This window comes from Zalophus californianus, chromosome 14 (genome assembly GCF_009762305.2).
Source record: "Zalophus californianus isolate mZalCal1 chromosome 14, mZalCal1.pri.v2, whole genome shotgun sequence".
NCBI classification, from domain to species: domain Eukaryota; kingdom Metazoa; phylum Chordata; class Mammalia; order Carnivora; family Otariidae; genus Zalophus; species Zalophus californianus.
This window is the reverse complement of record NC_045608.1, coordinates 29,167,012-29,181,626: the sequence shown is the minus strand read 5'-3', so window position 1 is coordinate 29,181,626 and position 14,615 is coordinate 29,167,012. Positions and strand designations below refer to the sequence as shown.

The 14,615-nt window shown below is 52.2% G+C and overlaps 1 protein-coding gene across 3 annotated transcripts in view; it reads right to left on the bottom strand.

Annotated features, from left to right (window-relative positions):
- Positions 1-12,911, bottom strand: part of DGCR8 (DGCR8 microprocessor complex subunit) — a 35,028-nt gene extending 22,117 nt beyond the window's left edge. Inside the window, exons 1-7 of one of the 3 annotated variants that reach the window (XM_027577055.2) lie at positions 12,782-12,911; positions 6,817-7,817; positions 6,182-6,341; positions 3,842-3,984; positions 3,396-3,678; positions 1,122-1,319; positions 756-857 (exon numbers count right to left, since the gene is read on the bottom strand). In XM_027577055.2, the coding sequence (XP_027432856.1) occupies positions 756-857; positions 1,122-1,319; positions 3,396-3,678; positions 3,842-3,984; positions 6,182-6,341; positions 6,817-7,536 (1,606 nt within the window). In that variant the 5' untranslated portion in view covers positions 7,537-7,817; positions 12,782-12,911. Of the gene's footprint in view, positions 1-755; positions 858-1,121; positions 1,320-3,395; positions 3,679-3,841; positions 3,985-6,181; positions 6,342-6,816; positions 7,818-8,234; positions 8,617-12,781 lie in introns of those variants that run through there. The other 2 variants (XM_027577056.2, XM_027577057.2) reach the window with 2 other exon arrangements.
- Positions 12,912-14,615: the final 1,704 nt, after the last annotated feature.

The following is a 14,615-nucleotide window of genomic DNA, read 5'->3' as shown; positions in this document are numbered from 1 at the left end:
TAAAATTACGGTTTTAAAAATAGTTGCCAAGACAATAAAATCGCGCACGCATGCACACATACAATCTGCTAGCACCAAGAGACAAGGCAGGGTCAGGGCTACTGCTGGAAGGCAGAGACGGGGGCTCCCTGAGGCATGGAGATAGGGCCAAGGATTGGTCAACAGGCAGAGAGCATGCCAGGAAAACTGGGAAACGGGGGACCACAGGTTAGTAAGCTGGAGGGGAAACAGGAGGCCAGAGGCCAAGCCACCAGGGACAGGGATCAATGTCTGTGAAAGATGGACAGAGGACTGTGAAGAGCAGAGATGCACAGATGCAGGAAGCCAAGGGAACGACATTAAAACAGTGAGTGCTCCTGGGTTCAGGGTTCTACGGGGAAGACAAACTCGTTTTCACAAAGGTGTGATGCGGATGGCGACAGGAGACGGCTGGTGGGAAGTGCAGGCCCAAGGCCCCTTCATCCACCTGGGGGCAGGTGGAGACGCAGTGGGGGGCCTTCCTCAGAGCAAGGGATGAGAAGAAGGTGGGAGTGCGGGGAGTGTGGATAAAGAAAGGGGGAGGCACAGGCATTTGTCCTCAGAAGGGGCACACAACTGTGAACACAGCCCGCCCACCTGCAGCGCGCTTCTCCCTGCCCTGCCCTTTCACTTCTATCCCAGCAGAGTGGGGTTACTGATCAGTTCCCGCCTCCCCAGCCATGACCCCAGTGAGGTGTAGGATTCTTCAGGACCGAGACGAGGGAGGTCAAACTTACCACATTCAAAGAAATTATAAACGGGGCGGACCTTGAGGACGCGCTGCATGTACTCGTGCAGGATGCAGACCTCGGACTTCCCGTTGGGGTTAATGACAAACTCTGTGACAAGAAGGCCTATCTCAGCAACAGCGTGAGGACCTGCCGCAAGCTAGCACTTGGGACCTGGCACCATCCAAGTTAGCGACTCACTGAATTAGGGGCTCACCACTGTGAACGTAGTACACCTCTGCATTCGTAGGGTAAACATAAGCTTTGAAGTAAATGCAACTTACACACAAAGCATATGTTCTAAGACCATCAAGTGAAAAAAAAAAAACAGGATAACCAATCTGCCCAAGATAAAATTTACGTGCCCCAACTCACCTTTCTTTGTGGGTGCATCCTGCACAGACAGAGTAATGAGTTTCTGATTGGCAGGCAGGATGGGCCTCTCGGACTCGGCCTGTTTCCGTTTCATTTCTCGGTTAAACTGCCGCCGCTCGGCCCAAGTCCTGAATTTCTTCACAGTGACTTGCTCAAAGTCAAAACGCTTTTCCAGATAGTTCCGAAATTCCTCAAGATCTATGTGGATTTACCAGAGAACAAAATTGCTAACTTCCAACCTAAGAGTCATGTTTCCTCTGTTCAGTGAGTAGGATGGTGACGGGCTGCCCATCAAACAGGCCCCGCCATGCCATTCCCTATTCCTTTCCCTTTTGAAGGGCAAAGAAAGCAAAGAATCAGGTCCTTTCTTTTTTCTTTTTTTAAGATTTTATTTATCTATTTGAGAGAGAGTGCGCAAGAGAGAGCACAAGTAGGGGAGAGGCGCAGAAGGAGAGGGAGAAGCAGGCTCCCCGCTGACATGGGCCTCGATCCCAGGACCCTGGGATCATGACCTGAGCCTAAGGCAGACACTTAAGACTGAGCCACCCAGACACCCCTGAACCAGGTCCTGTCACTCAAATTACTCAGGAAGGTCCCTTATGGACAAATTTCTGAGATGCTCTTTTAGTCTATTTGGAACAAGAAGAAAAAGAAAAAGCTTAAAAAAAAAAACAAACCAGATGGCCTTCAAGACTTTTCTCCCTGTATTAAAACAAGTATCACAGCAGTCAAAGCACTGTGCGCCTTGAGCTCTTCCCCTCCGGCCACCCTGGCTGCCTGCAGCCACTCAGCAACACACCCAGGCAGCTGGGGCCCTGGCACCTGTCATGCCTCTCCCCACAAAGCCCCTGGCCCAATCCCACTGCTCACCACCCACCTCCACTCAGTGAAGTTCCCAGGGGCCTCCAGCTTGTACTGTTGTACCCACTATCCCTCTGGCTCCCAGGATATCCTAGAGGGTCACATCACCCTCACTGGTTTCTTATGCAAGTATAAGCCCTGAGGCAGAGACTCTTGTGGTTCACACCGAGCCCTAAGAGCAACACCTATGGAAATAGAGGGAGGAAGTCCGTGTGCAAGACCGAGAAGTAGATGGTTAAAACACAAGGCTGTGAAACAATATACCTGCACCCACTTAGTTACATACTAAACCACGTTATTTCTTTACATGTGAATGCAGACAAAGAATTCTGGAAACAAGTACAAGTGGTCACCTCTCCAAAGGGAGTAAAATTAGAAGTGAAAGACAGGTGTTTTCCAAAACACAAGAACACATTCAGGTGTTACGTGTGCATAAAAGATGGATTTGAAAAAAGAAACCATTACATTGAAGTCTTAAAGTGAAAGCTCCCTTCCAGCTGGGTCCTGAGAAAAGCCCGGACACATGGACAGAAGACAGGGGCAGCTGACGTGGATGGGGAGGGAGGCAACAGGCAGGCAGGTTGGGGGAGATAGCAGTCTGTCCGCGGGGGGAAGCTAGGAGCCAGTGACACACCCTGCCTTTCCCCAGATGCCTAAGGCTCCAACCAGCCCTCTCCACCAAGGCCTCTCCCTCAGCAGTGGTGCATCCCCCCGCCCCGCCCCAGCTTTTCTAGGCTCCTCACACCTAAGAGTTACAATGAAGGCTGGGCAGCAATATTCAGACAATATCTAAATAGCAATAACCAAAGTCCTGAAAACACAAAGTCCTCTTTGAAAGAGATTCAGCAGGTGGGCTGAGAGAGGTCTGCCACCACTGTAGAGACAACCAAGACTTTCATGGGTAGGCCTAAGCTAAAAGACACAGAAGAGAGAAGAGAAACACCAATACATAGCCAAAAGCAATTATGGGGTTGAAGAGGGAAACGTCCACAGAATAGTGGCTGTCTCCCAGTACTGAATCTGTGGATTGAAGAAGTTCATTCTGAGCGCATCAAGACAGATCAAAACAATGCCACATGAGCACATCCTACTGAAAAACCAAGATTTCAGGAAAGGGCACAAAAGTAACGAGAGAAAAACGCCAGTGTGCACTGACAGTAGCCATCTCCACAGCAGCCCCGGCCATGTGGGGCCTGCAGACCCAGGCAGGTTCTAAGATCAGGGAGACAGGCATTTCCAACCACAAAAGAGTGGAGAGAGGTCCCCAGAAGTCCCTTCCTCACAGACAAAAGCAGGAACAGGTGGCCTTCAGCAAGAGGAATGTGACCCCGGGAAAGGCGTGGAGGGCAGCCACATCCCTGCAGATGGATCCCAGCCAACAACTAAGGAAGAAAGTTCACCCCAGAAACTTACCAACTGATTCGTCTTTGCACACCTCAACCTTGGCCTTCACCTGCCCCAGGGCCCCAGGAGCAGCCTCAGCCCCAAGTGGGTCCTTCTCATCGAGGGCCCCCGAGTCAGCTCCCATGGAGTCAGGCTCTTCCAGGGGGAACTCCAACTCTGCAGATCGGCTCAGGGGCTTGACAGGGGACACTTCCCCACTGGGGGTGAGCTCACTGTTTTGCTCTCTTTCCTCATTGTCCTTCATTTTCTTGTAATGCAGACAAGGAATGCTGCTCAGAGGAGGATCATGTTTCTGTGGATAGTGAAATTGCAACACAGATTACAAGGATGACACCAAAGTTCTGAACATCTGAAGCCTTCCACTTGCCTCTGCCTGGCTAGCATGCAAACACAGCGTGTGTATGTTCAGTCTGCAAACTTAACAAGACTAAATTCATGACTGATGCATCGCTTACCCGTATGCTTCCCGTTCCCAGGAAGTACGGCCTGGACCAGGTGACCACCCGAGACTCTCTGTGTAGGTACACCGGGACTCCGGAGTTATGGAATGTCATGATCCACCCGTCGGGCAATGGTTCTGTGGGAGGACGGCCACGACCTGCACAGAAGACAAGAGCATCCTACAATCACTTCAGAAACACTTTTGAGTTGTAGAGATAGCTTCAAAATCATGACACATGGCAGATAAAAATAGTAAAGTCAACCAAGGATTGATTGGAAACAACCTCTAAGAGCTAGGGGAGTAGAGAAGTACCCCACCCTCCACCAGACAGAGCCTACCCAGCCCTGCCTGCCACTCAGCACCTCCAATGCACGAAACTCTGTTCTTAATTGTTGTGCTTGTTTATATGGCTCCAACCCAGAGAATCTAAGTCCCTCCTCAATAGCAGGAAGCTGTCCACCTTGTTTACTGCTGTACTCTTGGGCTTAGAACAGCACATGGTGCACAAAGGAGCCTGGGATGAGGTTCTACAAGACACGAGTCCTAGCCTCAGCTGCTGCCTGCACAGCTGTGGGCACCACGGCCATCAATCCCTCACTGCCTGCCTTGGCTGTGGCCAGAGGCACCCCAGGGGCTGAGTAAATTTTGCTAACAAATTGCATGTCTGCCGACCACTGCTCCCTGTGACTCGACAGCAAGTGTTCATTGTACCTGAGCTGCACACTCTCACCAGCACGTGAAACACTACTTCCAATTCATATGTTTCTAAGTCAGTTTTAGAACACCACTCCCAAAAAAAAAAAAAAAAAAAAGAACACCACTCCCAATTCCTTCTTTGCTTTACAGGCAGTCAAAGAAAAAAGCTCAAGACTTGTTACCCACTTGACACCTGCCACTGACAGGACCGGTGACTAGGAAAAGCACAAAGATTTAACTGAAACAATTCTCTTACAGGAATTGGGAGCAAGTGAGAAATTTAGGGACAAAAGAAAAAAACAAACGAAATTTTAAAAACATAGACATAATGAAATGGCATGAGGGACTCTCACGGACAAGGGAGTAGCATCCCAGTGCCAGGTCCCCACCCGGCAGTGTTAACCCCTGGCCTGACATCAGAACATAACAATCCTGGCTGGATGGTTGATGATGGGAGGGAGCACGAGAGGTCAGAGGTTCACAGACACTGTCACACGCACTCTCCCCTACCCAGGCTTGAGCCAAGGAGCTGCCTCACACCAGCTTCGGGCTAAGTCAGGACAAGGAGAAGCAAACAAAATGCTAGCAAAGTACAACATGGGTCACTGGTGCACCTGGGCTACTCATTTGTGACAAGTAGCAGTCATAAATTTGGCCCAGCCGTCTGAAGAGCTCACATGCAGCTTACACACAGCCTGTGAGCCTGAGGCCCATGCCACAGCTCCTGGGAGGCAGCACTGTGGGGCAGGCTGCCAGGCGGGTAAGGTGGAGCAGAAGGCTGCAGAGGGAAAGACACAGCAATTCCCGGTGCAGGCAGACCCAGTGGCATGCCTGAAGTCATGGACAGGCACACTGTGAACCTGAACCAGGCTGCTCAGAATGGACAGGGCTTTGTGGCACCCAGCACAGCCAACCTGTCCACTCTGCAGTGGGAGACTACACAACACCTGCCCCTCAATTTCCTCCCATCACGCCAAGCCACCTTCTGCACTCCAACCCTCAGCCTAAGGTCTCAACTGTATGCCTGAGTCCCGACACATCCGTTCAGCCCCTTCCCACTGCCCAATGCCCAGCCCCACAGGCAACTCCAGGCCGACTGCTCCCCCCACCCACCAAATCCCAGTGCAGCTTTGGAACACCTTCACCCCTACCACAGGAGCTCACACCCTAGCCACCTAAAGTCCACACACCATGCTGCAGCCATAGGAGCTGTGCCTTTAGACAAAAATTGTGTAACAACACCTGCCTGCTTCTAGCGGCTTCCCCTGACACTTGGCGGAGAATCCAGAATCCAACCATCACCTGCCACAGTGTTGCACCCACCTCTGGCCTTGGCCTCACATCCTCTAGTTGCCCATCTTGTCATCTTCCAGCAACAACAACATCCCCTCACCCCCACCCCGTCAGAAGTGCCTCCCCATTCCCCTGCACAACACCAACCGCTCCAGTGTGTATCCACGCATGACACCACAATCTGCACCCGGGTCATTGTACATCTGGTGCTTCCTTGTGTCTTGTCTGTCTCCCCTTCACCACACGTGACTGTCCTCTCTCAAACATGTGTGCACTGGTAAGACCACTGCCTGGCACCCAAGGGCTCTCAAAACGGCACTTCTGCCGCCCCACAAACACACTACTTTCTGACTGGCTGACTTACTTTTTAGCACAGTTTTAATCTTGGTCATCATTGGCTGCACGCTTGTCTCTCCGTCAGATGGATGGTCACTGTCTCCTCCATATTTCTCCTCCATTCGTCTCTTTTTGGGAGCACAAAGGCCTTCTTCCAGCAGAGCATCAACATCGTTGTCAAAATCATCCTGCAAAACACGCTGTTCAGACACCAGGGCCCCCGGAGCCTGCATTCCTGTACCATAGGCAAGCTTAACAGCATTAGTGAGAACAGACACAGAAATGAGGCACTCTCAAGTGGGGCCTAGGTATGCCTTTATGTTGCGTGATCATCTGAAAAACAAACAGGAAGAAACTGACAACTGCAACCAACACACTTGACACCTGGCACAGGTGCACACGCCACCAGGAAGTGCTTTTCAGCAGCACCTTCCAACTCGGGTTGCATAAAGGGTACAAGGTCGACTGCTCAGCCAAACCTTTCTTTAGGAAAATTTAAAAACCTGGACTTCTTACAGCTTTTTCTTCTCCACATTAACATTATTCCACCTCATACGAGTTTTTTTTTCCTCTGCAACATCAGCTTTCAAAAAGATGCTGCAGTTCCCAACACCTCTCTCTGGGTTTGCTAAGAGTGCTCCAAAGGAGGGGTCGCCGACATACCTCATAGGAGAAGTTCAAGGCCTCTTCATCCACTCTGTCTCTCTGCACGATTGCTTTAGCCGTGAACCCGCCTGTTCCTTCTTCATCTAGCTCCAAATTGTCAGTAAAATCTTCTAACTCATCGAGCACTGCGTACTCCACTCTCTTTTCCTGATCCAGCTCATTCTCCTCATCCTTCTTATCAGCACTCTCACCCCCTACACCTACCCCATTCCCAACACTCCCGCCAAAGGGACAAGCATGCACGTCTCCACTGACAGGGCTAAGGGCCAGACCGCACTCTGCACGAGCGTCGCGCTCCACTCCTGTGTACAGCACCTTCCTGTCCTTACTCCTGCAGCTCTCGGTAAAGCTCACGCTAATCTTTACATCCTTAAGCAACTTAAGGTCAGGGGAGAACTTCCGGACCGCAGGTGCGTGCCGGGCGGTGCGCGGGCTGTGGCCACTACAGTTCGGGTCTATGAGGAGGCGGGCCTTAGAGAAGGATCCTTTGGAGAGAAGAGAAGCTCCGTAGAAGTTGAGCGGGTCCTCAGCAGGGGGTTCGGCCTGTCCATCACCACCAGAGCCAACGTCCATTACCTCTGCATCACTGGACGTTTGCAGGGGAGGTGGTGGAGACTGTTCACGGGGCAGCGCTTGAAAGGGGCAAGCTGGGTTCTCCATCACCGCTTCTCCTGCGGGCTCACGCGGGAGAGGAGAGGGACTCTCATATGTCTCCATAGTAAAAGTGGTTAAGACTATTTTAAAAGACCAGAGTTTTAAAAAACCTTACATAAATCTATACAGCTAACATGCACAAGTCCGCTGAGACCCGGGTGCCGTCCTGCCCGCGCTGCACACGCCGGCGGCTTAGTCAAGCTGGCCACATTGCTCTTTTCATTAATGTAGACAGCTTTTAGAACCACTGCCTCAATTATTGGAAATCACAATGCACTCAGCTTAAATGACTGACGACTAAGCGAGTCTGTCTTCATGCCAAAGTGGCACCTTTCTTCTTCCACCTGCAAAGAGATTTAAAAACATCGTCACAAAATGACAGAAACCTTCTGCTTCCCTGGTACTGAGAGTCAAATGCTATTAACAGTGTAGTAAAGAACTTGAAATACTACTGCCTTAGAGAACCTTCTAGGCTTCAAAACAAACTAGCTCTACATTCTTCCTTCAGAACCTAAATTATAATTTAAGTCCTAAGTTAAATATCTTACTAATTGTCCACTGTAATTCCTACTTCAGAAGCACAAAAAGTATTATCTTAAGGCTCAAAAAAGATTTTTAAAAACTAGGCTAAGCTTCACCGCAGCATTCCCCTAACTCAGTTTATTAGGTAAGCAAGCTCGCGGTGCAAGGCTGCCCTTTCCAGAATACACATAAGGTGTGTGGCCTCCCTCTGGCCATCAGAGCGACATGGATCCACTCACCTGCTAGGGCTGGGTCAGTCAGAGGGCGAGGGCGAGTGCGAGACCCTCAGCTCAACTCTGCGGCACTAGGGCCTCAGAGGTACAGCCAGGCGCTCTGCTACCCAGGGACCCCAGGGCTCTCCTGGGCCCACAAGGTGGCAGGTGGACCGAGATAGTGATGCAGCGTGCTGAGGTTGCCAGAGGTGGCGTGGTTCTGTTCCCAGTAGAGGAGGGGATGGTGGCTGTGGGGAAGGGAACCTGGCCAGGGTTGGTCGGGGGAGCCTCAGGAGACAGTTGGAGCCAAGGCACAGGAAGTCCTGGGTGCCATCTGGAGCCTGGCTCCCTCCTGGGGGCAATAAGGAGCCACCAAGGGTGAAGCGATTCCCATGCCACAATTCAGCCCCTATTTGAAAAAGGAAACTGACAGCTGTGCCAGGCCCAGTGCCTATGTCCAAGGCACAGAGGGCAGTCCTCCAGGCCAAAGCACAAAGGTGTGAATGAGGCTCTGGTGACGGGGATGGAGCCCTCAAGACCAGTGAAGACACAGAACTGACCACACTGCTGACCAGATAGAGGCGGAGAGCAAAGACAAGAGGGAACTGAAGGCAAATGAGGCTTCTCCCCTGGGGGGACACACGTGTTCCAGCATTCAGGCAAGAGCCTGCCGAGGAGAATGGATGGAGCCTCCAGGCAGACCTGTCCAACAGGTGCTGAGGCCACAGCTCTGGAGCTGTGACTGGCCCAGAAACAGAAGGCTAGAACACATCAGCGAGGTGATAATCGCCAAAACCACAGGAGAGAGGCTGCCCAGAGAGGCAACACAGACCAAGAAGAGGGTTGAGGATGCAACTCTGGGAAGCTTCCCTTCAGAGAAAAGACAACAAAAGGGATGATGTGAAAAAGCAGGTCAGAGGGACAATCCAAAAACCCAGAGGTCTGCAGGAGGGCCGGGCATCAAAGCAGGAGAAGCACGTGCAGACGCAAACGTGTATACGCACACACTCCCACACCATGCAGACACACACACACACGCACGCATGAACATGCCATGCACACAGGTGCAGATACGCACATGCATGCCCATGCCCACGTAGGGCAGGCTTGACTGGCTGCATGGATAGAGCAGAAGACAGCGGACATCACACATTTAAGAAGTTTACAGTGAAGGAGTAGAGCATGGTGGTTGTACTTTCAAGGAGACACAACATAAAAACCAAAGACTTACTCAGATTTAATTAATTCATTCAACCAATATTCACTGGCCTTCTACTCTAAGGGATGTACTACCATGAGCAAGAGTCCCCACCACCTGGACACAACTGGAAGGGCAATGACCACTGAGCTGTCACTCTATTTCCTAGATTCTAAGATGTCCTTACATTTCTGAATTCAATGGGAATTTTATCACAGTACTTCCCCCAAAGGTGTATCTGTCAAAGGTGCTAAAGATCAAGGGAATACAGCATACAGATAACAAGACTCAGAACTGAGGTAAACGCTAAGGAGGCTGCAGCTGAACAGGCATGAGAACCGAGTGAAATAAGGCCAGTCTCCTGGCAACCAACAAAGATCATTTCAGAGAAGGACAGACAGGTCAGCATGTCCAGTGCTACAGAACACAGATAAAAATCAGGACCAAACCCCTCCGCTTCTGGAAGGTCTGTGGAGACACTAGCAAGAGCCGATCTAGTGATTCTGGGGGCTGAAGGGGGGCGGGGCTGAAAACAAAGGGTGGTACAGGATGAGGACACCTGCTACCGTGTTAAAAGACCAAGCAGCTGCCATCACCAAAGCACAAAGCAAAGATGATAATGACAACAATGCAGGGAGGCCTGAAAGAGGTACAGAGGGTGGGGTCAGGGAGCTGTAGAGAAAAAAGAGTGTTCTTTCTCCCTGGGAGATCAGGAAAGCCTGCCCAGCCCCAGGGGGCAGCAGCTCAAGGCACAGAACTCCGTAGTAGGGCAGTCCTGGGCAAGTTCCTTACTTTCCCCTGTAAGCTTGCTCTACTCATTCAACAAGTGTTTGCTGAACGCTTTCCACATGGCCCACGTACCATTCTAGATGCTAAGGACACAAAACAGACAAAATCTGTACCCACAGAGCTCACTTTTTAGCAGGAGAGATAGAGAAATAACTAAGAAAAGCTGATTAGTATTCAAGAGAAAACAAAGCGGGAGGGGGGTAGCTTCAGAAAGGGCAGACAGCAAAGACTGCACAGAGTCCATCTGAAGGCAGAAGAGAGTGAGCTGGGTGGGTGGGAGCAGAGGACATTCCAGGTGACAGAAGAGCAAAGACCCTGGGGTAGAAGTGCAGTGAAGCAGGTGAAAGCAGCGTGCTAAGTGGAACTGAGACGAGGACTGTGGCTCTTATCTTAAGAGATGGGCCACTGGGCACCTGGGTGGCTCAGTCGTTAGGCGTCTGCCTTCGGCTCGGGTCGTGGTCCCAGGGTCCTGGGATCGAGCCCCACATCGGGCTCCCCGCTCTGCGGGGAGCCTGCTTCTCCCCCTCCCACTCCTGCTTGTGTTCCTGCTCTCACTATTTCTCTGTCGAATACATAAATAAAATCTTAAAAAAAAAAAAAAAGAAGAGATGGGCCACTGGACAGGAGGGTCCAAGCACTGAGGTGGCATGATCCAAGGACAGCAGTGGCAACCAACCCTCAGCGAGGCCCTGCTCTAAGAGTGTTATGCATTTTCACTCACCAGTTCTCACACAGCACTAAGAGAGAGGTTAAGGACAGAAAGGTTAAGCAACTTGCTCAAGGTCACACGGCTAGAAAGCAGTGAAGCTGCTTTACCACCCAGGCAAGCTGGCTCCCCTCCTCATTTCCTTGGTTTTACACTATCCTACAGTTTAAAAGAATCATTCTGTGTCCAGAAAAACTATCATGGGTGAGTGGGGGGAGGAGCAAGGGTGAGAGCAAAGAGAAGAATTAAGAGGCTCACCAGGCAGTTCAGAATAGCATGTTAAGCTGGAGGTGGTAAGAAATGGTCCTGAGTGTTGCATGGAAGCCTAAGAGAGGAATCCAGGTGACTCTAAACGCATAAACGGAGCTGCCACGCATTGAGGTGGTGAAGGCAGCATGAGAAGTGTTGTAGGGTGGGTGAAGATAAGGATTTAGGTTTGGCCATGGCTACTTGGCATCAAAGTAACACATGAAGATTTGGAAGAGACAGCAGCTCAGAAGGGAGGCCAGGGCTGGAGAAGGCGATGGGAGCTGTCAAGGAAAGAGGGCATTAAAGCCAGGAAGCTGGATGAGACCACCAAAGGGGAAAGGGCAGCTACTAAGAGGGACCAAGACCAGGCAATCCAGTGAGATTCATGTTTTCTACTACCAAGGTCATGGTCAGATTACAAAACAATCCCTAGGAAGTGCCCTACAGAGTGCCTGGCCATAAAGGGCTCAAAGAGTGACTCTCCCACCATCAGCTTCACTGCTACTGCAGCTGAGTGAACACACGGATGCAAACCTTGCTTGCCAAGTGGACTGCAAGCCAGCAGCAGGCTCCCCTGGATCCCTGGTACATGGGGTAAAACCAACAGGCTTGGACAGCGCCCTTCACTGAAGTCCAGTTGCTGAGCTGGCATCGAGGCGCTGGCTGTTATGTCCAGTGCTGGGGCTGGTGCCTTTCGGTCAAGCCTCTCACACTGCAGCCTCCCGCCCAACCCAGCAGCAGTATGACCTCATCCATTCCTTTTGTCATCCTCCAACAGGCCTCACATCCTGTACTCACAGGCGCACTCCTGACTAGCCATTCACTCCCTCTGGTGAGTGACAGCCTGCCGCAGGATTTGAGCCACTGTGCGCGAGGCGCCTGACTGGGAGTCCAGGCTTAGACCAGGAAACAGAGGGTCTCCGCCTGCCGGTTGGCCTCACACAATCACCAGCCCTAGCCTGGACTGCCGTGCATCAGGTAACAAGGTACATGCAAGCATGCAGAACAGCAAATCAAATTCCTACCATGAGCAACCCAAGTCCATCGAATGATACTTGCCACGTACCACTATCAACAGGTTGCCACCTTCCATTTATTTCTACCACGACCATCGTTAAACAAAACCACGCTCCGCTTATCTAAGTGACAATCCATGAGCATTTGGCGAAGAAAAAGACTCAGGCGACTTCTCAGATTTCCCAAACTGTTACACCCGACAGGATCCTGGACGAGCACTACCCGTGTTCATACCTTTCCCGCCTGAAAGCGACGCTACGGCTTCGGGCCCACAGGGCGAGGGGTCTCTTTACACTCGGGCTGTTTACCCGGGCGGAGAGCGACCGACGTTGGCGCCACCTGGGCTTGGGGCCCGCCCCCACCCCACCCCCGCCACGGCGGGACCCCCGCCCCGCGTTCTCCGAGGCCCGCGGCCATGATGCTTCACAAAAGCCGGGACTCCGCGTGGCTGCCCCGCCTCGCGCCCTCCCGCCCCGCCCCGCCCCACCCCGCCGCCCGGGCCCTCAGCCCTTGGCCCGGGAAGCAGGGAGGGGAAGGGCGCGCCCTCGCGCAGGCCGCAGCGCCCGCCCGCCCGCCCGGCCGGCCCGCGGGGCGCCCCTCGCGCCCCGCACCTACCTCCGGCGCCCGCGGCCTGCCCGAGCTGCCCGCAGCCCGACCAAGGCAGGGAGACCCTCACGGCCTAGCCGCCATCTAGAAAGGCCTCCCAAGCTCTCTCCGGTCGGCGGACCCGCCTGCCGCGCGGGGCGAGCGGAGGGCGGGCCTTGGCGGCTCGCGGCCAATCCCTGCGCGCGGGCGCCCCGCATTGGGGGAACCGCGGAGCGGGCTGCGGAGGCCGCCAATCGGCAGCGCGTGGCGCTCGCGGCCACGGCACGCGGCCCAATAGCGCGGCCGCGTGGGCGGGACCAGGCGCTCAGGCCGCGGCCGCACTAACGGTCGCCGCCGGGGCGGGGCTCGCCGCGCGGAGGGCGGCGGCCGCGCGGAGCGCCGGGAACGGGCAGCGCAGGGGATGCCGGGAACAGGAGAGCGCGGGAAGCGCAGGGAATGCCGGGTAATGAGGAGCGCAGGGGATGCCGGGAGCGGGAGAACGCGGGAAGCGCCGGGAGCCGGGCGGCGCAGGGGACGCCGGGAGCAGAGGGCGCCTCTGTGGTCTACGTAGTGCAGACGAGACCGTATACACACAATCATTAAACGTTTCCAATTAAAAGCATTAAGCATAATCAGTAGGAAAACAGGACAAATATGCTGAACTTCCGGCATTTTTCCACTTGCTAATGCCATTTCAGGAACCTCAGAAAAGGGAGGGTATAAGTAAATGGAGAAGGGACAGCTTAGACCAGAATTCCAGTGAATAAATGTAGAAGGAATGATGGAAGTAGGAAATCTCCCTTTTGGCAGCCTGCACAAACCTGCTGCAGACAAAAATCACGGATGCTAAAAATAGAAAAAGTAGGAGAATTGGCGATTTTTTTGTTGCTTTACAGAGATGCAAAGTTTCTCCCCAAGACACTAACCGCAAACCTAAAATAGTAACCGCCGTGGAGAAAAACCTGAGAGAACCAGGTAACCAAGTGATCGAGGTCACCAACAAACGTATACACATCCACACTTACCAAATTTATACTTTAAAGATATTCGTTGTATAGTATATTAATGATACCTTAATAAAAATGAAGACAAAAGTCAGCACCAGTAAAGGGACATATTGTAGGCCTCCTGAGAAGGACATGCATCACTACCCAAAAGGCAAAACCTGAATGAAGAAAGATCAGACAAACCCAAATGAGGAACATTCTACCAAAAAACTGGCAGGTGCTTTTCAAGTGTCAAGATCATTCAAGTCAAAGACACTGAGGAGCTGTCTTCAATTACAGGAAACACAGCTATGTGATGTGGGATCTGGACCCTGTATTGAAACCTGGCTCAGGAAAGGGACAGAAGTGGGACAACTGGTCCCACAAATTAGGTTTGTAAATTAGCTGGTAATAATGTATCAGCGCTAATTTCCTGGTTGTAATCATTTTAGTATGGCTAGAGGTAGGGTGTTAACATTGGGGGGAACTGGGTGAAAGACACTGGAATGTTTTGTTCTATCGTTTCAAGTTTTTGGGAAGTTGAAATCATTTCAAAATGAAAAGATTAAAAAAGGTGGGGAAAAAGAGTGTTGCAGGTGAGGGAGGAAGCTGGAGGCCTATCCAGGCCCTTCCCTCCTTTCCTGCCCCTTTCTGTTTACCTGGCTGTCCCAGTGGTCAGCACCAAACACTTCACAGCACAAAGACACTTCACTTGGTCACAATAAAAATGTGACCAAGACCCATGAAGTTCTAGCTCCTGGACTTAGCCAGGGGAGGCCAGCCTCCCTGTGGCTGGGCCAACTGCTCTCCTTGGCCCAGTGGTCAGAGCTCATGGGAACCCTTGGCATGCCACCATCCAGCCTTAGCAAACTCTCCAC